Source organism: Cyprinodon variegatus, unplaced genomic scaffold (assembly GCF_000732505.1).
Source record: "Cyprinodon variegatus isolate N-32 unplaced genomic scaffold, C_variegatus-1.0 Scaffold335, whole genome shotgun sequence".
In the NCBI taxonomy this organism is placed as follows: Eukaryota; Metazoa; Chordata; class Actinopteri; order Cyprinodontiformes; family Cyprinodontidae; genus Cyprinodon; species Cyprinodon variegatus.
The window spans coordinates 699784-719855 of NW_015150788.1; the positions used below are offsets into that span (position 1 = coordinate 699784).

At 44.4% G+C, this 20072-nt stretch overlaps 2 protein-coding genes across 2 annotated transcripts in view; one reads left to right on the forward strand and one right to left on the reverse strand.

Moving 5' to 3' along the window:
- slc25a26 (solute carrier family 25 (S-adenosylmethionine carrier), member 26) overlaps positions 1–3056 on the forward strand; it is a 91372-nt gene extending 88316 nt beyond the window's left edge. Inside the window, exon 10 of the mRNA XM_015385264.1 lies at positions 2242–3056. Within this exon, the coding sequence (XP_015240750.1) occupies positions 2242–2338 (97 nt within the window). The 3' untranslated portion in view covers positions 2339–3056. The remainder of the gene's footprint in view (positions 1–2241) is intronic.
- Positions 3057–7273: 4217 nt separating this feature from the next.
- lrig1 (leucine-rich repeats and immunoglobulin-like domains 1) overlaps positions 7274–20072 on the reverse strand; it is a 35911-nt gene continuing 23112 nt past the window's right edge. Inside the window, exons 7-18 of the mRNA XM_015385282.1 lie at positions 19625–19768; positions 17192–17335; positions 15445–15525; positions 13745–13816; positions 13322–13393; positions 12540–12703; positions 12099–12452; positions 11305–11586; positions 8753–9163; positions 8545–8679; positions 8118–8387; positions 7274–7952 (exon numbers count right to left, since the gene is read on the reverse strand). Of these exons, the coding sequence (XP_015240768.1) occupies positions 7750–7952; positions 8118–8387; positions 8545–8679; positions 8753–9163; positions 11305–11586; positions 12099–12452; positions 12540–12703; positions 13322–13393; positions 13745–13816; positions 15445–15525; positions 17192–17335; positions 19625–19768 (2332 nt within the window). The 3' untranslated portion in view covers positions 7274–7749. The remainder of the gene's footprint in view (positions 7953–8117; positions 8388–8544; positions 8680–8752; positions 9164–11304; positions 11587–12098; positions 12453–12539; positions 12704–13321; positions 13394–13744; positions 13817–15444; positions 15526–17191; positions 17336–19624; positions 19769–20072) is intronic.

Here is a 20072-nt window from a genome sequence, read left to right on the forward strand (position 1 = left end):
TGTTAAACTAAAAAAAAATTTAAAAATCAGTTAACTTTTTTTTTTTCCAGTGGCCCTAATCCTCTTTCGTACAAGACTAAGATGACTAAACCAAAAAGATTCAGTTTCTATATATGAAAGTGAACTGACAACAAAGACGTTTTAAATAGGCAGCATCCCGACAGACCATTTTACCTCTTTCACAAGTTTCTGACTTCTGTATCGCTGTTTCCCTCCCTCAACACTCTCACTCAGCAGTTCAGAGAGGGGAGGGGGAGTACAGTGACGTAACGCTATGCTGCGCCTTCAAAATAAAAGCACGCTAGTTAAAAAATGTCAAAATCTAATATTTTGCGGTACAATTTTTGGGGGGGACATATCCACCTGGCTTTTATATTGGGGGGGACATGTCCCCCCCGTCCCCCCCGCTTCCTACGCCGCTGGTTTGGAGCATATCTGTGAAATATTACTCATGCCTAAAGTTCAGTTTGGCTTAAATTAGGATAAATATGGCTGTCTATCTGTATGAGGTCCAGTAGGCTCCAGTCTAAGCAAATTAAGGGTATTGCATGCTGTGAGGATGTTCTTCAACATGGCCGGTAAAGCTGAGGTGATGCCTTAACCCAACTCCCCCTCCCCCAGGTGCTTTCACGAAATATCCCAGTAAAATGCATTTGATGCTCAAATAAATAACGGCTGATTATATTCTAAAATGTTCTACCTTACATTATGTTATGCAGGCCTCACCTTTTAAAAAATCTGCATGCAGAGTTCAAATCTCATCTTATTCAACTGAATAATTTAATATTTCTGCCTTTGCGATTTTTAAGAGTTGATGAAAACCAAAGGCTGTTATTGCAGAGATTTCAGGGGGGGAGTTGGTAAATGAAAGCAGACAGAAACATAAGGACTATCACTCCCCCGCAGATGATAAATACAGACAGACGGTTTTAAGTGCGTCAATAGTATTTCTGCGTTTTTTCTCCTTTTTTTCCCCTCTTGTGCCTGCGAGCTGCATACATGCAACAAGCAGCCTGTCATCCGTAACATCTGGACCGAGACCGGGCCAGACCATGTGAGCGCGGGGGCGTCTTGGCAGACGGAGGGTGACGGTAGGCAAATGCTCGACAAGGGAAAGACGGCGAGGAGAGGAGAACAAAAAGGCAGTTTAACAGGAGAGAGAACGCGAGCGTGTGTGGAAGAGGTGGATGACGCTGCAAAAACAAGAAACGGAGGAGAAATCCCCAACAACTGAGCCAGGCGTGGAGGGGTTGTATAGATGGATGGACAGCAGAGCGACATGTGTGGATGTCATCTGGCCATCAGTCAGACACAGAAAGTGAGAGGAGAAAAAAAAGGGGAGATGGGAGCTCCAATGAGGAACAAAGGTGGGGGCCTGTAGCCTAATCCCAAAAACAGCTGTCTGTATCAGGAGGAGTGGGAGGCTTAGTTCTGGGGAGATGGGTGTTCGCTTATGATCCGTAACATCCTCTGACCTCCATAACGTCAACAGTATCTCACTGGCCCCGCATCTCAGAGCGAACTAAAACCCTAAAGCTTTAAGTCTGTTTCCCACCACCTGAACAAGAGGAAGCTGTAAATTATACCCATCCTGTCAGATATGAAGCCAAACATAAAACAGTAAAACTGTAATGGAGGTTTTTATTTATATCAGAAAACATTTTGAAAAACATTTTGGCTCTTATCTTTTTGCCGAGCATTATCTGAGATAAATAGTTAAATGTTGCACTTTAATCCCATTATAAGCTGACTTTTTTTTATATAAAAACTACTACTACCGGTAGTTAAACGATGCTGGTGGAATCTGCTGATTTTAAGCCAACATTGATTGGCTGTTAGGAAAGTAAGAAAAGAAAAAGTCAGTAAATGCAGTTTTCTACTTCTTGCTTATCTTTTTTTCTTTTTTTTTTTTCTTTTTTTTAGATGAAATTATACTTAAAGGCTCCAAACCTTTTGTCATCGTTTTAAAAAGGCTGTTTTATGGCCTCTGCTGTCATGCACGCCTTGAAAAAATATAAATTGGATAAAATTATGTTGATTCTGATCAACAAAAAATAATTTGATCAGTCAAACAAATTAAACAAGTAAAAGTGGTTGCAAGTGTAGCAGCAGAATAGGAATTGGAGCATTGCTTGGTTTGAAAAAAAAGTTCACTTTTTTTGTTTTTGTTTTGTTTTATAAAAAAATACTTTACAGTCCAGCAGCTGAGATCTTGTGATCTGATTTGTTTTCTTCCTGCAGGCTGTTTGCAGGCAGCATCCCAAGGATAGCCTTCATCAGCGTGGGGGGTTTCATCTTCCTGGGAGCTTATGAAAAAGTCCGCCACACTTTGCTATAGCAGAGCTACAGGAAGCCAGGTCTGCTGAGGAGGTGCAGGAAGAGCCTCCCCGGAGGAACCACCTGAGGACACCTACAGGGGGACCCTGGTGTGTGTGTGCTCTTTTGCCCTGAGGACACTACAAGCTTGGTGCCCTGAGGAGTTGAGGCTGACTACATTACCCAGAATGCTGCATTCCTGCACATCAGCAGGCAGTGGATAAAGCAGGATGGACTGCAGCAGTATTTCTGATTGGGGGAAATATAGCAGAGCTCTGCTATAATGTTTAGTGAATGGATTTAAGAATTAAAGACTCTTTTATTCTTTAAGTGACTTCACTAATTTCCTGTCATCATCCAGACTCCAGTTTAATCTCCTTTTTAATGCTTTATCCATATTTTCTTATCTGCGTTAAGCTCAGCCACCTGTGCATTAGACCCACAAGGGAGACGCAGCAATATGTCACCATTGTTAGATTCCACCCAGAGCAGAGCTGACCTCATCCGCCCACAGGAGCCGGAGTTTTTTCCTCCTGAGATGCCGCCAACAATAGAGCACTTTGTTTTATTAACAGGGCTGTAGGTTTATCTGGAGGTTACTCACATGGCTTTATTGTGCTGTTTTTCTGTAGGTAAGTGGCAAATCATTCTGTTTAGCGATGGGTGTGAGCATCAGCATGTGGTATCATTTTCTAAAATATGTACAAAAATAAATCTACAACCTCTGGTGTGAGGTGAATCGGGACAGTCCATTTATTTCCACTTTAAATGTCTTTCACACATTACATCTGGTGGGCATCATTGGATAATTGTTTCCTTTCTTTGCTCCTCACTGAGTCTGCTTAAAGGGGCCTAGTTGGTTTCAATTCAGTACAAAGACAATGCAAAGTGCTTTACATAATTAAAATATAGGAAAATAAAACAGAGGACCACACTGATAACACCTAAAACCAACCTTCCTTCTGTTGGGAAAAGGTCAATAAGTGGAGGACATTCAAAGTACCTCCCACCATCTGTATGTCTGGCTGACAGCAGGATGAAAGCTGTTATAAAAAAAACAAACTAGTTCCAAACATGGAGGTGGAAGCGTCATGGTCTGGGGATGCTTTACTGCAGCAGAAACCTATATACTTAAATCCACCATGGTTCCCACCAGAGAAGCCAATGATCCAACACACACCCCAACCAGAGTGGTTGATCTGGTGGCGATCCTTTAGGGGAAACTGGAACCTGTCAAACATCTCACAGCTGACAGAGAGGTCTAACCGATGAGACAGGCAGAACTAGTTTAACCCAGGCAGACTGGACAGGTTTAAGGTCATTTCATAGCATGTCAATAAAGTTCAAGTCTTTTGGTTTATTTCTGCTTCCCGGTTAAAATGATTCCTTTGGTAGCCTTAGACAACTTTTGATATTTTGTATACATGGAGTGTAAACAAAAATAATTTTTTTTTTGTTCAGCTTTCAGACAGTAAATAAGCAGCAGCTTAGTAGTGAAATGAACATTTCCACTTACATTCCACCACTTGCAGCAGTGGATTGTAAACAGCGTGGGAGAAAAACATGGTGCAAAACGCATTGATATGGAAGCTCAGAGCAGTGCAAAGACAAATATATATATGGTGCAAAAATGCAGTAGAAAAACATTTTTTGGTTACGTGTTATCAGTGTGGTGCAGAGTCTTGATTTGTGGCATGATTTAGTTTTTTTCTTTTTGTTTTTTCCCCCCAACAGTTCAGTTTACTGATGGCAGTGGGGAAGAAGCTGTTGCAGAATGTTGGAGTCCCAAAGCCATTTAAAGATAGATATTCCAGTCCTTTTGTTTCTTTACAGGTCCTTCTGCATGTTGTGCTTTTTTAAAAGTCTTTTCTCTGTCTGGGTGCCATGGTTTCATGACATCACCTTATCACCGCACTTCTCTTTAAAGGAATAGTAAACCGCGGCAGACCAAACCAGATGAAAGTGCGCATTCAGCGTCTGCTCTGCCGATAATGCAAGCATAGAAGAAAAAATGTGCTGTTTACCTGTGCAAAGAAAGAAACAACGAAAGAAAAATGTCTGAGGACTTCAGTGTTGAGGAAGAGCAAGAGTTCTTTGCCGAGCTGAATGCGCACTTTCGTCTGGTTTGGTCTGCCGCGGTTTCCGTAGCGTTGTGAACGCGATTTTAGGAAATCCTATACACTACTGTTTATGCTCTAAAAACATTCTAAATGACTTTGTTTCGAGTAAATTATGGATGCTACCCACTCAGGACACTTGGAATACATTGGACGAGCAGTATGGAGGAATATTGACACGTTTTTTGTGGACTTTTATGGACCTGTCTGTCTCGGGCACCATAGACCTCCATTATTTGAATGTCAGCAGACAGCAAGAAGCCTCCCAGATCTCCAGATGCATTTGATATATCAAAAAAGTACTCCAGAGTGTTGTTCAGCATGGGGGTGAGTAGAAAATGAAGGCTAATCATGTTTTGGGTGTACTATTCCTTTAACTTTAAGACCAAGCAAAATATGGATGCTGAACTTCTTACTACTGTTCTGGGGGCTAATTACATTTTCGAAGAGTTTAGCAGCAGTACTGTTGTCTCAGATATCAGATTTATACTCCCCACAATGTAGAGCTATTGGAATCTGAGCTTAAATGTCAGCCAAACCTATTTGCACAGAGACAGATAAAACCTTTCAATAAACCAACCATTACCTGCCACATATCTGACTCAATAACTTTTTTCATTATTATATAATTATATTAAACTGCACTTACAATATTCCCCACTGTTTGGGATGATTTACTTTTTCCTCTGAGCATGTAGGAGCCGGCTTGCTCGGACTTGCAATGAATCATGGGATACCCAAGGCTACGTAGCATGCATTGCACCTGTCCTTCAAAATGAGCAAAAAGAAGGTTGTATATGTCGGCTGCATAATGAGGTTTCCAATCCGAACAGGCCTCGGCGCGGCGGTATGACATAATCGGTCGACAAACCCGGCCTTCTGAGAACGAAGCAACTGAATTTGAACACAGCAAAAGTGGGACTTTCTTTATATTGCATGTGCAGCCCCAGCAAACTTGTTGCTTCCTGTAGGGGGCAGCTTCTCATCGACCCACCCCACATATTCTTTGAAATCACTTTCTGTGGTCAAACAGGCGCTTGATTTAACAGGTTTGAAAGGAATCAAACTTTATCTAAAAAAGTCCTGAAAACAAAAGAAATGGTTAAGAAGGAGAACAACATTCCACAATGCTGTCAATGCTCCATCTAATCTAGAGTCCTCATTTTCCTGCAGAGAAAGATGCGTCTAGGTTCCACTTGGTCACAAAGAAATTCCAGAATATTTTCCTATTTGTGGATTATGTGAAGGTATATGGCTTTGATTTAATTTGGCTGCTGAGATCCACATCTTGAACGCACCTTTAATTCGAGGTTTGATCGTTTATTACAGCAGAGCGTCTGTTTTCAAACTCACTTCCCTTAGAGTGGCGGATGTGAAGATGAAGGCAAGATGTATAGTCATAAACTAAACCAAACAAAGGCAGTTTTTCAGGCTGAGATCTGATCAGAGGATTGAAGAGTTTGCTTTGTGCACCCTACAGTTTGACAAACCAAATGACTTCTCTGTATCAGGCAGTGGAATTAGTTATATATGGAGCTGTAGTGAGAGATTGTTTGCTCTCTCCTTTAGGATTCAGTGTAGAGAAAGCTAATGGGAAAGCGAAGACGAATGGTCTCACAGGTGGGACTAAGTCACGCTGTGTGTCACTGAATTATAGTGGCAGGTGTGTGATTGGTGGAGGCTGCAGCCAGGAGCACGTCAGTCACCTGAAGTCAAACATCCGTCTGGAATCCACATCCTGACCCTGGAGTCGGCCTCCAGTCAGAACTGCTGCTGTCTTTTGAGCTCCAGCTTAATGGGAACCTGGATCCTGGAGCAGAAGCTACAATCTTTGAAGATGCACATCGCAATGTGGCAACAGAAACAGGCACAACACTGATGATCGTAGCAAAATGTGATTTTTTATTAGACACTTCAATGCCATGTTAGACACTTCACTGTTTCAGCTTTTAACATCGGTACAGACGCTTTGCTTCAATAAATTAGTCTCCCAACACGAGCCGCACCTCGTTTCCCTCCTGTCCCTTTAAGGCGCTACACCAGTGGTCTCACAGGTAAGGACAACTCTGAAAGGCGTAACTGGAGGAGGATGTCCTCCACCTTACCTCTGGTACTGAAACTAACCACTTTGACTGAATGTGACCCCATGTATCCGGGGACCTGCATGACTGCATTGATCCTGGTTTGGTTGGAGCACAAGCTTCCCAACCGTTCCAGACAGAGCTGCAGGGACGGAGCCCTGCGGGACTACTGGCCTTTATCTGCTTCAAAATGAACACCAGTGGATGTTTGTGGAGGATTACAGCAGTAACTAACTTTGTTCTCCCTAAAGCTTACATATCCACGCTCTTCGGTGTGGAAGTGGTTACTGACGAAGGAAACTGAAAGGAGGACACCTTGGTGGCTGTTTGAATCCATTTGGAAAATAAATCATACTTTATCTCAAACTTGGTGACGTCACCCCCTTACTTTAACTTGCAGTCTCACCCAGGTGGAGGGACTCCTGTTAGCAGAGGATGTTAATGCGCAATCTGTTAATGAAGAGTATAAAAAGTGCTTGAGCTGACCGCCCACAAACATACCAAAAATATTTCACATCAAGTCTCCTTCTTCATTCTGCGACAATGCAGGTGAATTACGTTTCTGTAAGGCCATAGCTGGCAGCATTTGTCTAAAGAAAGAAAAAGATCAAGTGCAACCAAGTGTTTTGCTATAAAAAAAAATGTGTACCTGTATCTTTCACAAAAAACAAAATAAGAATCACAGGTTGAGTTTTCTTTGATCATGCAATAAGGCACTGCAGCTGGATGTTGGTGAAAGCTGAAAAAGGCGTTTTTCTCCCTAAGAACAATAAAAATATCACTTCTTTCTTTGCCATGCACGGATATTCCAACACTCTTTTGTAAAACTTATATAATATTAAAGAAAACTCTTATGTACAGTCAAAAGTCCCTCTTATATTTCTCTTTTTTCCTACTGCACATAATTACACTGTACAAGATTCCCTATATTTGCATGCTTCAAATGCAAGTCACATTTATTTCCTTTTTTTTTTGGGTACTAAAGTTCTTTCTTTAAACTGGTCTCCTCCCAGAGGAAGGTTTTAAACTATATACAACTGATACGCTCAGGTGGGGCGCCACCCACACAAGCTTCCTCTTTGAACTCCCGACTCTCCCTTTCAACGACGAACGTATATTTGTCCCGTCCGGGTGTCGGTCCGGACGCGGGAGGCTCTGGATCGTCCCCCTCCATGTGAGGTAGCAGTTTATTTCCCAGTGCAAAGAAAGAATTCAAAGCTTGATTCAGTGTCCCGCTAGTCGCTCGATCTCCTTAGAGGGGCGCTCCCACTCTGAGAGGCTCTGAGGGCGTGTCCGTTTGGCAGCAGAGTCTGCCTGAGCTCAGGCTCACAGTCAGTGTCCAAGCGTCCGTAGTTTGTCCCGCCGGCCAGCTTCACCGGCTCATGGAAGGAGTCATCCTGCGACGGGCAGCCCGCCGGCGTCGCTCCCCTTCTGCTTGCTGGAGGGTAAAGGACACAAAGCAAGGGGAAGGTTAATAACAAGAACTATAAGTAATATAATATAAATATATTTATTTATTATTCTGTGAGGTTGATAAAATGATTGATCAGATTGATGTTCCTGTGAAATTTCTGAGTTACTGTTTGCACTTTTTTCCACCAACCTGTTCTGTCATCCTGACTTCGCTCTATCGTGTTGTGATTTTTGGGAAAGTCAGATCCTTGCGGGTCCTTTCGCATACTGCAGGGTGTGCCGTTGCAGAGGGACCCGTCGTTTGCCTGGTTACACTGAGAGTACGGCGGCGGGGCTAGCTGCTCCTGTTGGTACTCGCCGGCGTGAGCGAGGTCGAATCCGTGGGCCAGGTAGTCTGTGTCGGTGGAGTAGCTGTTGCCGGTCTCCATGCAGTTCGCACAAACCACAGCTCCGTCAAACCCTGCAGCGGAGGAGGGAGGTTAATCATTTGCAGGCGGTAGATAATCGCCACTGCTATGAGAGCGTAAGCAGAGGTTATTTATAATTGACGAAGGTTTTCATATACGTTAAAAGCTGCTGGCAGAACTAATTTCTGGAGAAGGAACGAGGACTGGTACCTGAGGTGTCTAAAACGTGCCCGTTGGGCTGAGGTCCGCTTCCAGCTTCCACACGGATACACACGTCCTGCCGCTCGGACAGAGTGCCCTGAGAGGACAGATAGCTGGGGACATCTGGAGGGACAATCGTCTCGTCTGCAAGAGATGAAAAGAGTGTGAGACATCAAAGCAGAACCTTCCTAGAACATCTCTGTGGTTCTAGACATACCCGTGTTGGTCACGCTGCACTCCTCGCTCTTCTTCCTCGTCTGATAAATGATGCAGACCCACACCAAGGATGTCACCACAATGCTTGTAACCACGGCGATGACAATGATGCCAATGGTGCTCAAGCACGAGCCGCGCTCGGTCACCACCAGCTGGCTGTGGGCGCGTGCCGTGCCCAGCCTGTTGGACATTACACAGGTGTAGCGGCCGGAGTCATTCGTCAAGGCGGAGTTGATGACCAGCAGCTGGTTGCCGGGGGTGAAGAAGTGCCGGTCGGAGGTGGGCAGCGGCCGGTCGTCATGCAGCCAGGTAATACGCGGCGGCGGGCTACCAAGGGCTTTACACTGCAGCGCCACCGTGTCGCCAGCCGCCACGCTGGGGTTCTTCATGTCCTGAGCCAGGTGGGGCGTTTCTGTCAACGAGGAGGACATTTTCACTACACAGCTGGTGGGCGCAATAATCAATTTCACTGAATTTAGAGGCTTTAATGCTTTAAGCTGTTAAGTTTCAGGAGGAAATAAGGAATATAGTTTAAATTTAAGGCACTTTTTCTCTAAATTTTAAAAGGTAAAAAAAAGAAAAACAAAATAAACTGTAAGAACCCTGATGATGAAGACTGGATGATTCACTGTCTCCATTGTCAGCATCACCAATAACTTGTCCTGCATTCAGCAGCTGGAGGATTGAAACTTTGCTTCCAGCAGGGCGATGATCTCACACACCAAACTAAAATATGGGTGTCTGTCAGTAACCTGATCCACAAAAGAACGGCACTATTTTACAGTAAGCTAGCTAATAGCTACAGAACCTATTGAAGCTACACCAATTGATCAGCTCTGATCCCTTAAACTAAGGTTAACGATTGTTACTATTGTTTCCACAAAGGTCAGAAATCAGCCACATTTCGAGCTCAAAGTATTCGTTCAGGTTTCAGTGTTATTTCATGGGTTTTGTTTAATGTAGGGTTCAAACAATCGGATTAATCGATTATTTAAATAATCATCAACTAATCTGGTAATCAATTAATCGTTAACTGGAGTATTGAGACGCTAAAACATGCCTCTAGCTGATGGAGCGACCCACTTAGAGCAGCAGTTATACCAAAATTATTTTTTAAAAAGTAAACATTTGGCATTTATGATAAAGAGCTTTTTCGTCTGTCAATATGCTCCATCTAGTGGAAAAGTTTTAGTTTCACCTGTATAATTTCTTTAAGGAACCTTTTGCGATCTGTTTATTGATCAGTTAATCGAAAAATAATGTAGAGACTGATCGATTTGCAAAATAATCATTAATTGCAGCCCTAGTTCAATGTCTTAAATAAATCTAAATTTGGCCAGAAAACTGTTAAAACAAAACTTTTTTTAAATGCATTGAAATGTTTGTATTTCCATTAAATTCTTCTGGTGCTGCAACCTTTCCATGACATTCTTGACCTCATTACCAGCGATCATGTGATGGTCCTACATATTAACCCTCTAAAGGTTCTGCTGCGGCTCCATAGACTTCCAGTATGAATCAGAGGCTCCCAGTGAATCATAGAAGGTTCATCTCATTAAACAATGACGTTCTTACATCTGAAATGCTGATAAACTGTGGCATCAAGTTACTTTTTATCACAACAAACTAACAAGATTTGTTCTGCCAGTGAATCCTCTTGGGAACAGTGTTGCCAGTGTTTGTTAGAGCGACTTGAGATTCTGGAGAATGGACTGCATTGAATCAATCAGTGTGTGGGTGTGGGTGTGTGTGTGTGTGTGTGTGTGTGTGGGTTGGCCTCTCAGACTCAACACTTCCCCTCACAGTGGGACATACACAGATTAAGAGATCTCACTTAACCCACTTCAGCCTCCCCATTTTTCTTCTCTATCTATACTTTCTCCACCACAGCTCTTTTCTTTTTTCCTTCCAAACCCCCTCCTCCTACTTCACTGTTCCTCCCACCGCCCAAACCCACCTCTCTTTTTCCAGACAGGGGCCCCTCCACTGCAGCCACCATCCCCCTCAAACCCAAACATCACCGATTGGGCAGAGCAGCTCCCATTTTTTTTTGCGCTGCAGGATTTGAAAAGCTCAAACTGCGCATCAAACACGTCACCAACCTAACTCTACCTGTGTTAGGTATAAATGTATAACATTTTTTTTTTTATATTTGGTGGGGGTGCTTAAAGGAGCTTCCTGAATACAAAGGACAAAGATGAACTTTGTTTGTTAGAGCAGAGAAGCTGTTTTGTTTCAGTTTGGTGTGTAAAACAGCCAATAAACTTGGAGCAGTGAGGCCTGCAGCGAGGTAGCCATCACCGACCCCCCCTCTGAGAGGAGAGAAAGGGGTGGGAATGCCTAACAAACACCCCTCTGTGAGCCCCCCACTCCACTCTGACCCCTATCTACGACCTCTGGCCCATGACCTGCAGCACGGCCGCAGCTGCCGAGAAAAGAAAAATATAAAGCTCCTCATTCTGACCAATTCCCAGCTGAGCTCCCGGCTATTTCCACATGCAGCTGTGGGAACGTGGCCGGTGTGGACCGCGGTCGGAGGTTCTGGGCTCTTACCCAGCACGGTGAGGGTGGCGTTGGCCGAGACGGTGCCCGCCGTGTTTTTGGCTGTGCAGCTGTAGACGCCCATGTCCTCGGGCTTCACACCCATGATGAAGAACACGTCGTCGTCGGGCATCACGTGCATGCGGCGCTCCCGGGCGGCGGGGAAGTCCGTGCCGCCGTCTTTCTGCCAGGCAATCTGGGGTGCCGGGTGGCCCTCTGCGGCGCACTCCAACCTGGCGGTGTTCCCCGTGCGGATGGCGCTGTCCCTGGGGGTCTTCAGGAAGGACGGCAGGACTGTGGAGATGGAGAACATTAGGCTGGAAAACTGGGGCTGCTGGCCACTTTTTACAGGTTTTCATTGTATTCACAACAAACAACTGTTCTAGCTAATGGCCCAGTGGCAAATTTCACAGGAAAATGTTTTATTCACAAGATATTTGACCCAATAATTAACTTGTGGGAAATCTCTAGTGACAGAAAATTTTGCTGCAACCTGCAAATAAGCAGGTTTCCTGCTTATATTTTCTGGAGGTTGTTAGTAATTTTATCAGCTGAAGTCTCTAGATCTGTAATTCCATAGCAGATAGCTTAAAATCCAAAGTAGTCCAATTAGCCTTCCTGTTACCTCCTGAAATTGTTGCTCTCACCCACTAGCTTTAACACCAAATACACAGCAGAGGGAGCTGTTGACACCCAGTTAGATGCCTGAACCGATGGAAAAGGATCAGTGGCATCTAGAATTAGGCTGAAAATTCACCATTTCCTGCTAACGGCTAAATTTCCAGAGCATTTTGCTAATGACATACCGTTGACAACAACTTGAGCCTTGTTGGAGTAGGTGGAGCCAAAGTGGTTGGTGATGATGCACTGGTAACGGCCCTCATGGGCAAAGGTGGCGTGCCGTAGATGCAGGATGGTGGTGTACTCCATCACGCCTCCGCCCATCCCTGACGTGTCGGGAGTGGCGCCCTGATGGCGGGTGTGCAGGTGTGCAAAGTTCTCTATCTCCGCGTGGGAAAGCAGTTCCTGATCTTTGCGCCAGGCGAAAGTCACTGGTGAGGAGCTGCTGCTCACCGCCTTGCAGGTGAGACGCACATCGCTGCCCAGTACAGTCATCGTGTTCTCCGGCTGGACTGTGATCTGAGGCTTGGGGAGGTCATCTGGATAAGAGATTAACGCCAACACAGGTTAAGAAACATAAGGCAGCATGTGGGATAAAAAAAAGCAGAAGTGTTGACCCGACTTACCACACACAAAGCCATTTTGCGGAGCTTCAAATATGCTAGTGCCCTGCAGGCTCACTGGGTGGGCACATGTGGCATTTACACCTGTCTGCAGACCATGAAACTGCAGCCAAAGGGGCAACCACTGGAGCTGGCAGTCACAGAGGAAACTGTTGCTCTGAATGAGGCTAGACGCAAAGAAAGAACACACTGGATTAAATCTCCTGCATTTCTAAACTGTAAGGACAATTTTTTTTTTTTATTCAGGCTAAACCTTTTGCATTTGAGGAGGCGCTGCTGTTGGCATTTTTGCTAAGAAACATATACTCTGTTGATTCTTGTTGCATCCAGAAACGTTAACCGCATTATTAGGAGTTAATATCATAGAACAACACTTAGCCGAGCATATGTATTATTTGAGCAAGTAATAAAGATGATCTGTTCAGTATTTTAATCGTTTTAATTCCATTGGTAAATTGCCTTACCTGCTCAAATCAAGGGAACCATACTAATTAAAGAAAAATGGACTTATATTTACACTTTTATTATGGATTTAGTCTCCTTTTTTAAACCTCTTTTAATGTGATACTCAAACCAAAATCCATCCTTAGTATGGTGGGTTGATGGTACTGACTTTAGATAGGCAAAAAAACAAAACAAAACCCAATTTGGAGACAAAATGTTGGAAAACTGTCATTCTTCTTCCAGGTCTTAGCCATCCGTGACTCCCAGATGGTGTTTCACATGTGGTTCTAGTATGTTGGTGGGACACTGTCAATGATGTTTAAATCAAAGATGCTACTCACAGGCTTTTCAGGTTCCTGATCTGGCTGAAAGCATCGGGCTGGATGGAACGGATCGCGTTCTCTCCCAAGTTCCTGTTGGCATGTAAGAAATCAGAACATCAGCTGTTACACCAAGCTGGGGGGGATATCAAGGTTTTTCATATCAACCTTTTTTTTAATCACCTTAAATAAGCAAAAGGAGTGAAAAAAATAATCTTATAGCGACTACATTTCTACACCACAGCTCACCATGTGCTTAATAAAGCAGGAGGGGAGTTCTGAGAGAGAGAGAGGCAGCTGGATGCTTCGTCTTCTCCTTTTACAAAGATCCTATTAAATTGCAGCAACCGCCTTTCTGCCATTACTTTAAGGGCAACCTCAGACCCACCCCAGTCTTTACACCCAGCTGTCTCCCTCCCCATCGCTCTGCTGTGGGATACTCACAGGTGTTCCAGGGTCTCAAGGCCGGCGAAGGCTTTCTTGGCCACAGATTTGATCTTGTTTCCAAACAGAGTCCTGCCGTCAAAAAAACATGCAGGGCGCCGATTGATGGAGGGAGAGAAAAAAGAAGGGGGGGAGCACAATTAGCAAGGCTGAATCTGATAAGAGGAAAAAGGGATTGGGGTATTGGAAATCTGAACTGGGTTGAGATTATCAAGGAGGAAGGGTGAGTGTAAAGAAATAGGGCTAAAGGACTAATTTTATCTTTATTAGAGTAAAATAGCAACAACCAGGTGCTGATGTGTGTGTTTGAGTGTAGCACTGTTTTTTTCCCGAGGTTAAATGGAGATCAGCTTCACCAGGGACAGGAGTTCAAGCTCATTCACACACACTAAAAGCAGCCAATCACAACAGTGACCAGCTAACAGCTTTATAAACCCACCATCAGCCAACATCTCCACTGAACACCAGCTTAAAAGTGCAACATAGTATTCCCCTTCTTCTGGAGTTATTGTCCGCTCTATGTCCATCTGTCTGATCAAATTCTTATCAAATAAACTGAAGTTATTGGTTTGAACGTGACAGGATCAGACTTTGCTGGACACTTGAAGTCCTCCTCCTTCTACATTTTCTTTTTCCCATGGCTCGCCTTGAAAGCTTTGGGATGCAGGGGACTGCTTCCGTCATGACAAAAAAAAAAAAAAAACTAAATAAAAGGGGGCAGGGTCAGAGGGTGGGGCAGGAGAGGCGTTTGATGTTTGATGACTGAATACGGCCCTCAATTTCACCCTCTCTCAGCTTCCAACAACAGACAGTGGGAATTGGGGGGGTTGAAAGGAGCTGAGGCATGAAGCAGAAATAGAAATAAGCCTTTTGGGGAGAGAACCCCCCACCAGCTCAAAGAAAAGCCTTTTCTCTCCTACTTTCTTGGGCTCTTTCTCTCGGCCTCTCTCACACTGGGAACCATCTTGGCTGGACGTCGTCTTTTCATCCTGCAGGTTGATGATTGCCGCTCATAGCCACTAAAACTTCCCCTCTAGCTCCAATTTCACAAATCGCTAACTTCACAGACACAAGTGCCGCTTGGCTTGATTGATTCTAAGATAATAGAGATTTAGGGGAAGAAATAAAGCTGACCTTTAAGCAAAGGTTGGAAACACCAGGTTACATGTACTTAATGTTTGTTGAACTATCTTCTTCCTCTGTCTCGCCATAAAGCCAATCATTAAAAAGATTCACACCTAAAAGCTGAAAGGCTCCTGAGGATCAGAGCTACATGGGGCGAGGCACTGAGGCCAACAACATCCTGTGATTATTCTGTTCCAGCTTTACCCGAACAAGGAGCTAATTATCAGATGGAGACTAAAGGATGAAGAGGAAGAAATTGTTGAGGATTAACGTCCTGCAGCCGTCAACCAGAGTGCTGAATCTAAAGAGGTAACAGCATTGCTTTACAATCACCTGGACGTCCCTCCATCCCTGATTCACTGAGAAAGAAGCCAAACCTTACTATGCTTCTATAGCCAATGTCTCTAATGGCCTCCTTAAAACCTTGGCTGCCAGTGAAAAGTAGATAAGGACCCGGCTGGAAACGTTTGATCTAATCGGAAACTGTTTTCTAAGAACCAGGCCATAACCGGCTGTTAGATTGTGAGGGTGTCTGAGGAGGGGGAATAACAAATGAACGAGTGGAAGACACTCACAGCTTATTGAGCTTGTCCAATCCAGCGAAGGCCCCATTGGTGTCCTCTATTGTGCCAGAGATGTCGTTATGGTCCAGCTCCCTGCAGAGAAGAGAAGAGGATAAGAAGGACCAAACTTTCCCAGCCCTGGCAGAGCTGGCCCTGAAGTCATGGGCTGCCAGTTCGCCCACGCTCCAACCCTCCCCCATCTGCACCTGGCCTGAAAAAGCCCCTCTGCTGCTCTGCTGTGCCAACCGAGCGCATTCTTTCCTTCAAGAGGGGTGGAGGAGTGAGCCATGCGAGTGAGTGTAGGGACGCGAGCCCCCCTGTGCAGGGAAACAAATGCATGATGCATGGGGCTGGGCGAGAGCATAATGCCTGGTTGGAGCTGGAGGGGTCAACGGGTAGGGAACATCCAAGGCCAAAGCTTTGCCATGGTCAGGCAGATAGAGAAGAGAACCAATGGGTATAAAAAGCGTATTGGGAGTTTGTGAATGCAAGCTGAAGTCATAGCTGTGCTGACGCCACTGCTAACCCTTCTGCATGTAGATCAAAAAGAAAAAACCCTCCGGTTCTGTGAACTCCTCTGAATCAACAAAAGACCTTCCTCCAAACCTAAGGAAACCCTTTCAGGTTGATGGTCAGCTGCACCTCCTCCTCCCTGCACCTTCCAAGCATCTTTTGTATCCCCTCCGCTCCTTTTCAGTCTCTGCTGGCTGCTGTCTTTGCTATGGGGCTCCAATGGGCCTGCCAATTTCCTACACTTTCTGGCTGGCTGGATTTGAATCGCCACTGCCTCGTTAAAGCAAAGCCAGGGGTGGATGGATGAGCAGCCATGGAGCTGAGGGAGATGCAAAAGCGGAGGGGGGTGGGGGAGATGAGCCTTCGAATTAGAGGGCAGGCTGGTTTGTTTGGAGCTTCACACCCTGATGTAGGCTCCAGCCCCATGCCAGCACAACCAGCAGCACATCCCCAATTAAAGCTCCCCCAGCTCTTTTTGAGGGTCCTGCCTATGCCTGCTCTCCCCTGCCCTGATTAGATTAGACCTGCCTCAACAGACACTGGGGCAAAGGTTTAGACAAGAAAATTACTCTATAAAAAAAACCCAGAAATGTACATATTGGAGTTTGTGGCTGTAAGATGAAAAAATCTAAGGGGTTTGAATACTTTAACGAGGCATAGGAGGTGTTGGTTATAAGGCGACATGCAGGGATGACAGCAAAAGCAGACGGTAAAAATAAAAGGAAAAAAGGGGGATGAGGAGATAAAGCAGCAGAAATGAAAACTCATCCAAAGTGCTAGTCTCTTTCCTCTGTGGCCAGTAAACAAGCCTCCCCAAGTGTGTCGGATGTGTGTGCCTTGGCTCATCAGCCTGTTCTGAGATCTGCTTTATGAAGATCTGGCTCTACTGTCAGTTTTTTTTCCTTCTTCTTCCCAAGACCCAAAAGGCTTTAAGGGATTTATCCAACAACTGTTTTTTTTTTCCTATCCCTTTATTTTATTTAGGCTGTTAATGGAAAAGCTGGAAGCAACAGAAAAGTTTTATTTATCCTCAGGTTCTAGAAGCAACAGGACTATACATGAATGCTAATGGCAGGCTCTGGAAAGGCACGTTAAGGAACTACTTGAGCATAAATATCAAATCTCACTCAGGCAACACCAATATTTACCAGCTCAGCTTTCAGTGGAACCTCTGACCTTATCTCCAGCAGGGGCCTAATGTCAATGAGAGGGGATTGGTCATAAAGTCTCAGAGTGGTGGACTTACAGGACTCTTAGGGCCTTCAGGCCCCTGAAGGCTCCCTCGTCAATGTGGCTGATGGCGTTGTGGCCCAGCCGCAGCGAGTGCAGCTCCCCCAGCACAGCCAGACTCCCCTCGTCCAGACGGGTCAGGTTGTTGTAGGACAGATTCCTGGACAGAGGAAGAGGGGATGGGGCATAGAGAAACAGACTTATGAGGTCTTTTTTTTCCTAATGTAAGTTTTAACAGATCCAGCAGATGACAAAGCAGAGCTGAGATCCATTCATTTAGCCGTGGAGAAACAGTTCTGGTAAGGATATTATAAACCAGCTGAATGTGTCATTAGTTTACCCTGATTAAAGATTCACAGAAATCCAGCTGCTTTCAGCCTTTTTTTTTAAGAAAAAGACACACAGACAAGTTTTTTCCTGGCTTCTCTCAGGTATTACCTTCTGATTATATAATAGATGGAAGCATAAAAAAACTGGGGTGGAAAAAAAGTTTTACACAGGTCCTGTTTCTGATTTTAAGAAACCGAATAATGGATCTTCCCTTTGTGAGACGCACCGATTACCGTGATGCTCTAAAGATGATCTTAAGACATAGTCCTGCTGCGTATATTAGGAGGGATCTGCTCTGTTGGATTGTCTTGGCTGTTATCATCCAACATGTAGTGTCCCTCAGCATGATGTTTAGCCAATCAGAAAGAGGATAATTGACTTGTGTCATATTTTGAGAGTAGAGCTGCTCCACTGCGTTTATAATTTTCCCATGTAAAAACCACCATTGCCTGTTCATCTATTTACCCTGAACTCATGTCTGGGGATGGTTAGTGAGATTTCCTGACATTTGAATTTTTCCTCAGCGAATTCTGTTCAGGTTTCCCAGATATCAATACTCAATAATTATATAGTCGTCATGGCCGATTGCCAATTATTCTTTCTGGCACCATGAAACTTGACCACGTTGCTGACAATGCTGGTCTGCTTCATATAACCACCCACAATCCTTTGCTACATTACCATAACTGTCACATGACCAAACCGCCCTCCTCCCTCACCTGAAATAAAAACAGTAACTGGATGGAAACGAACATCGCCCCTAAAAATCAGCCCAGTTCTACTAATACAGACAAAAAATGGCCGAATCGATGTTAATATTTACCCCTGACCTCTGTTCACGTGTTGCTCTTTCTGTGTGGCAGTACACCACCCAGCAGGACCGAACCTGTAACATCTACCTTTTTCCCCACAATCAGCCATTGATTGTGAACTTTCGCAATGTGAACCAGGTATGGGGGCTTGCAAATCAGATTACATTGTGCTAATTAAAAAAAATATTAATTAAAAAAAAAATAGCTGTTGTTTTCTTTTTTTATTTGTATTTTAACAGACTCAGTTGAACAACAGATCTAATTCAACCTTAGATAAGAAAATGGTCAGTCTTTAGTCTTTACTGCATTTAATTTTGAATAAAAAAGTTTAAATATTAGAGGACCCAGAACCACATTTAAATAAAGGGCGAAATAAAAAGATCTGAAAACCAATAAAAATCTGACTTTTATAGACTTTATTTCATTCTAGTAAAAATGGTCCCCTGATCTCCTCTTTTAACATATTAGCCTTTAGCTTCTTAATGATCATAAATCCTGAAGCAGGAACTTTCCAATGCTCAAACATAGTATTTTATTGGCCTCTTCTGTGTCGATCTCTGCAACCAGGCTTCAGGTCTGCTTGACCAGTCATGTGTGCAGAGATTCCCCCCCAATGACCAGCTCAGCCAGGCGCAGTGGGAATGCAATAACAAGCTCCTCATAAAGACGGGCCAACCGCCTCACCGTCCGCTGCGGTCATCATAGCTCTATGGATAATAAATCCATGCGAACGGGGACCGCTGTGTTCGGGAAGCAATCTGCCATTCATAAGATGTGCACACAGGAAGCAGCACTGAGATACACAGAGCAAACGCGAATGTATGCCGTCCACCACTTAATCCCCTCAGACTGCAGCACGTAAACAAGCAGAGGCGCCACAGATAACCAGGGCTACCTCACGGTTAGCGACGGCTTTAAAGCAGCATTACGACACTCATGTCAACAACACAGGGGAGAGACTTGCAGATAATAACTCAGTAGACAAAGGATGAGGAGGTGATCCTCTGGTGTAATTACCACAACACAAACAGTGGAGGATTACACGGCCGTTTGCCAAAACCTCAGGCTTCACAGACCGGGACAAAAACTCTTGTCGAAGGGCTTGTGCACCGTTGAGCCCAGCTCTAATTATGGGATAAACAGGCTTATCCTGAGAATGGCGTAGCGGATAGAGTGTTAAAGCAAAATGTCATTTAACCCACAACGAAGGCTGACGGAGAGAGTTGGGTTACTGAAACCCACTAAAGCACCTAAGGGTGAACAATCGCCATCTAAACACTGAAGCTCTACGTCAGGGAGGTACTCACAGTTCCCTCAGCCTCTGGCAGAACTTCCAGCCATCAGGGTTGATGCGGGCTATGGAGTTATTGCTGAGGAAGAGCTGTGTGAGGGAGCTGAGGCCATACAAGGAGCCGCTGTTCACCTCAGTCAGGTTGTTGTACTCCAGGTGGCTGCAAGAGAAAACACTTCCTTTAAGGAAAAATACAAAAGCAGAAAGTATTTGCTCTCCAGCAGGAATGATATAACTTTCTGCTACATATTCTATCTGAGCCAACACCCCCACATCTATGTCGTTTGTGGCAAAGACCACTTCGCTTTGAATAATTTCAAAAATGTTTTAAGTTTCCTTAATTTAATGTCTGTGAAGCAAAAAAATAAGGGAATTAAACTGTAGTTTATCTTCATGCAATTTGGATACAGAGGATACACTGCAGGCCTTAATGCTCAATTCTTTGAAGTCGTTAAGATTTCCAT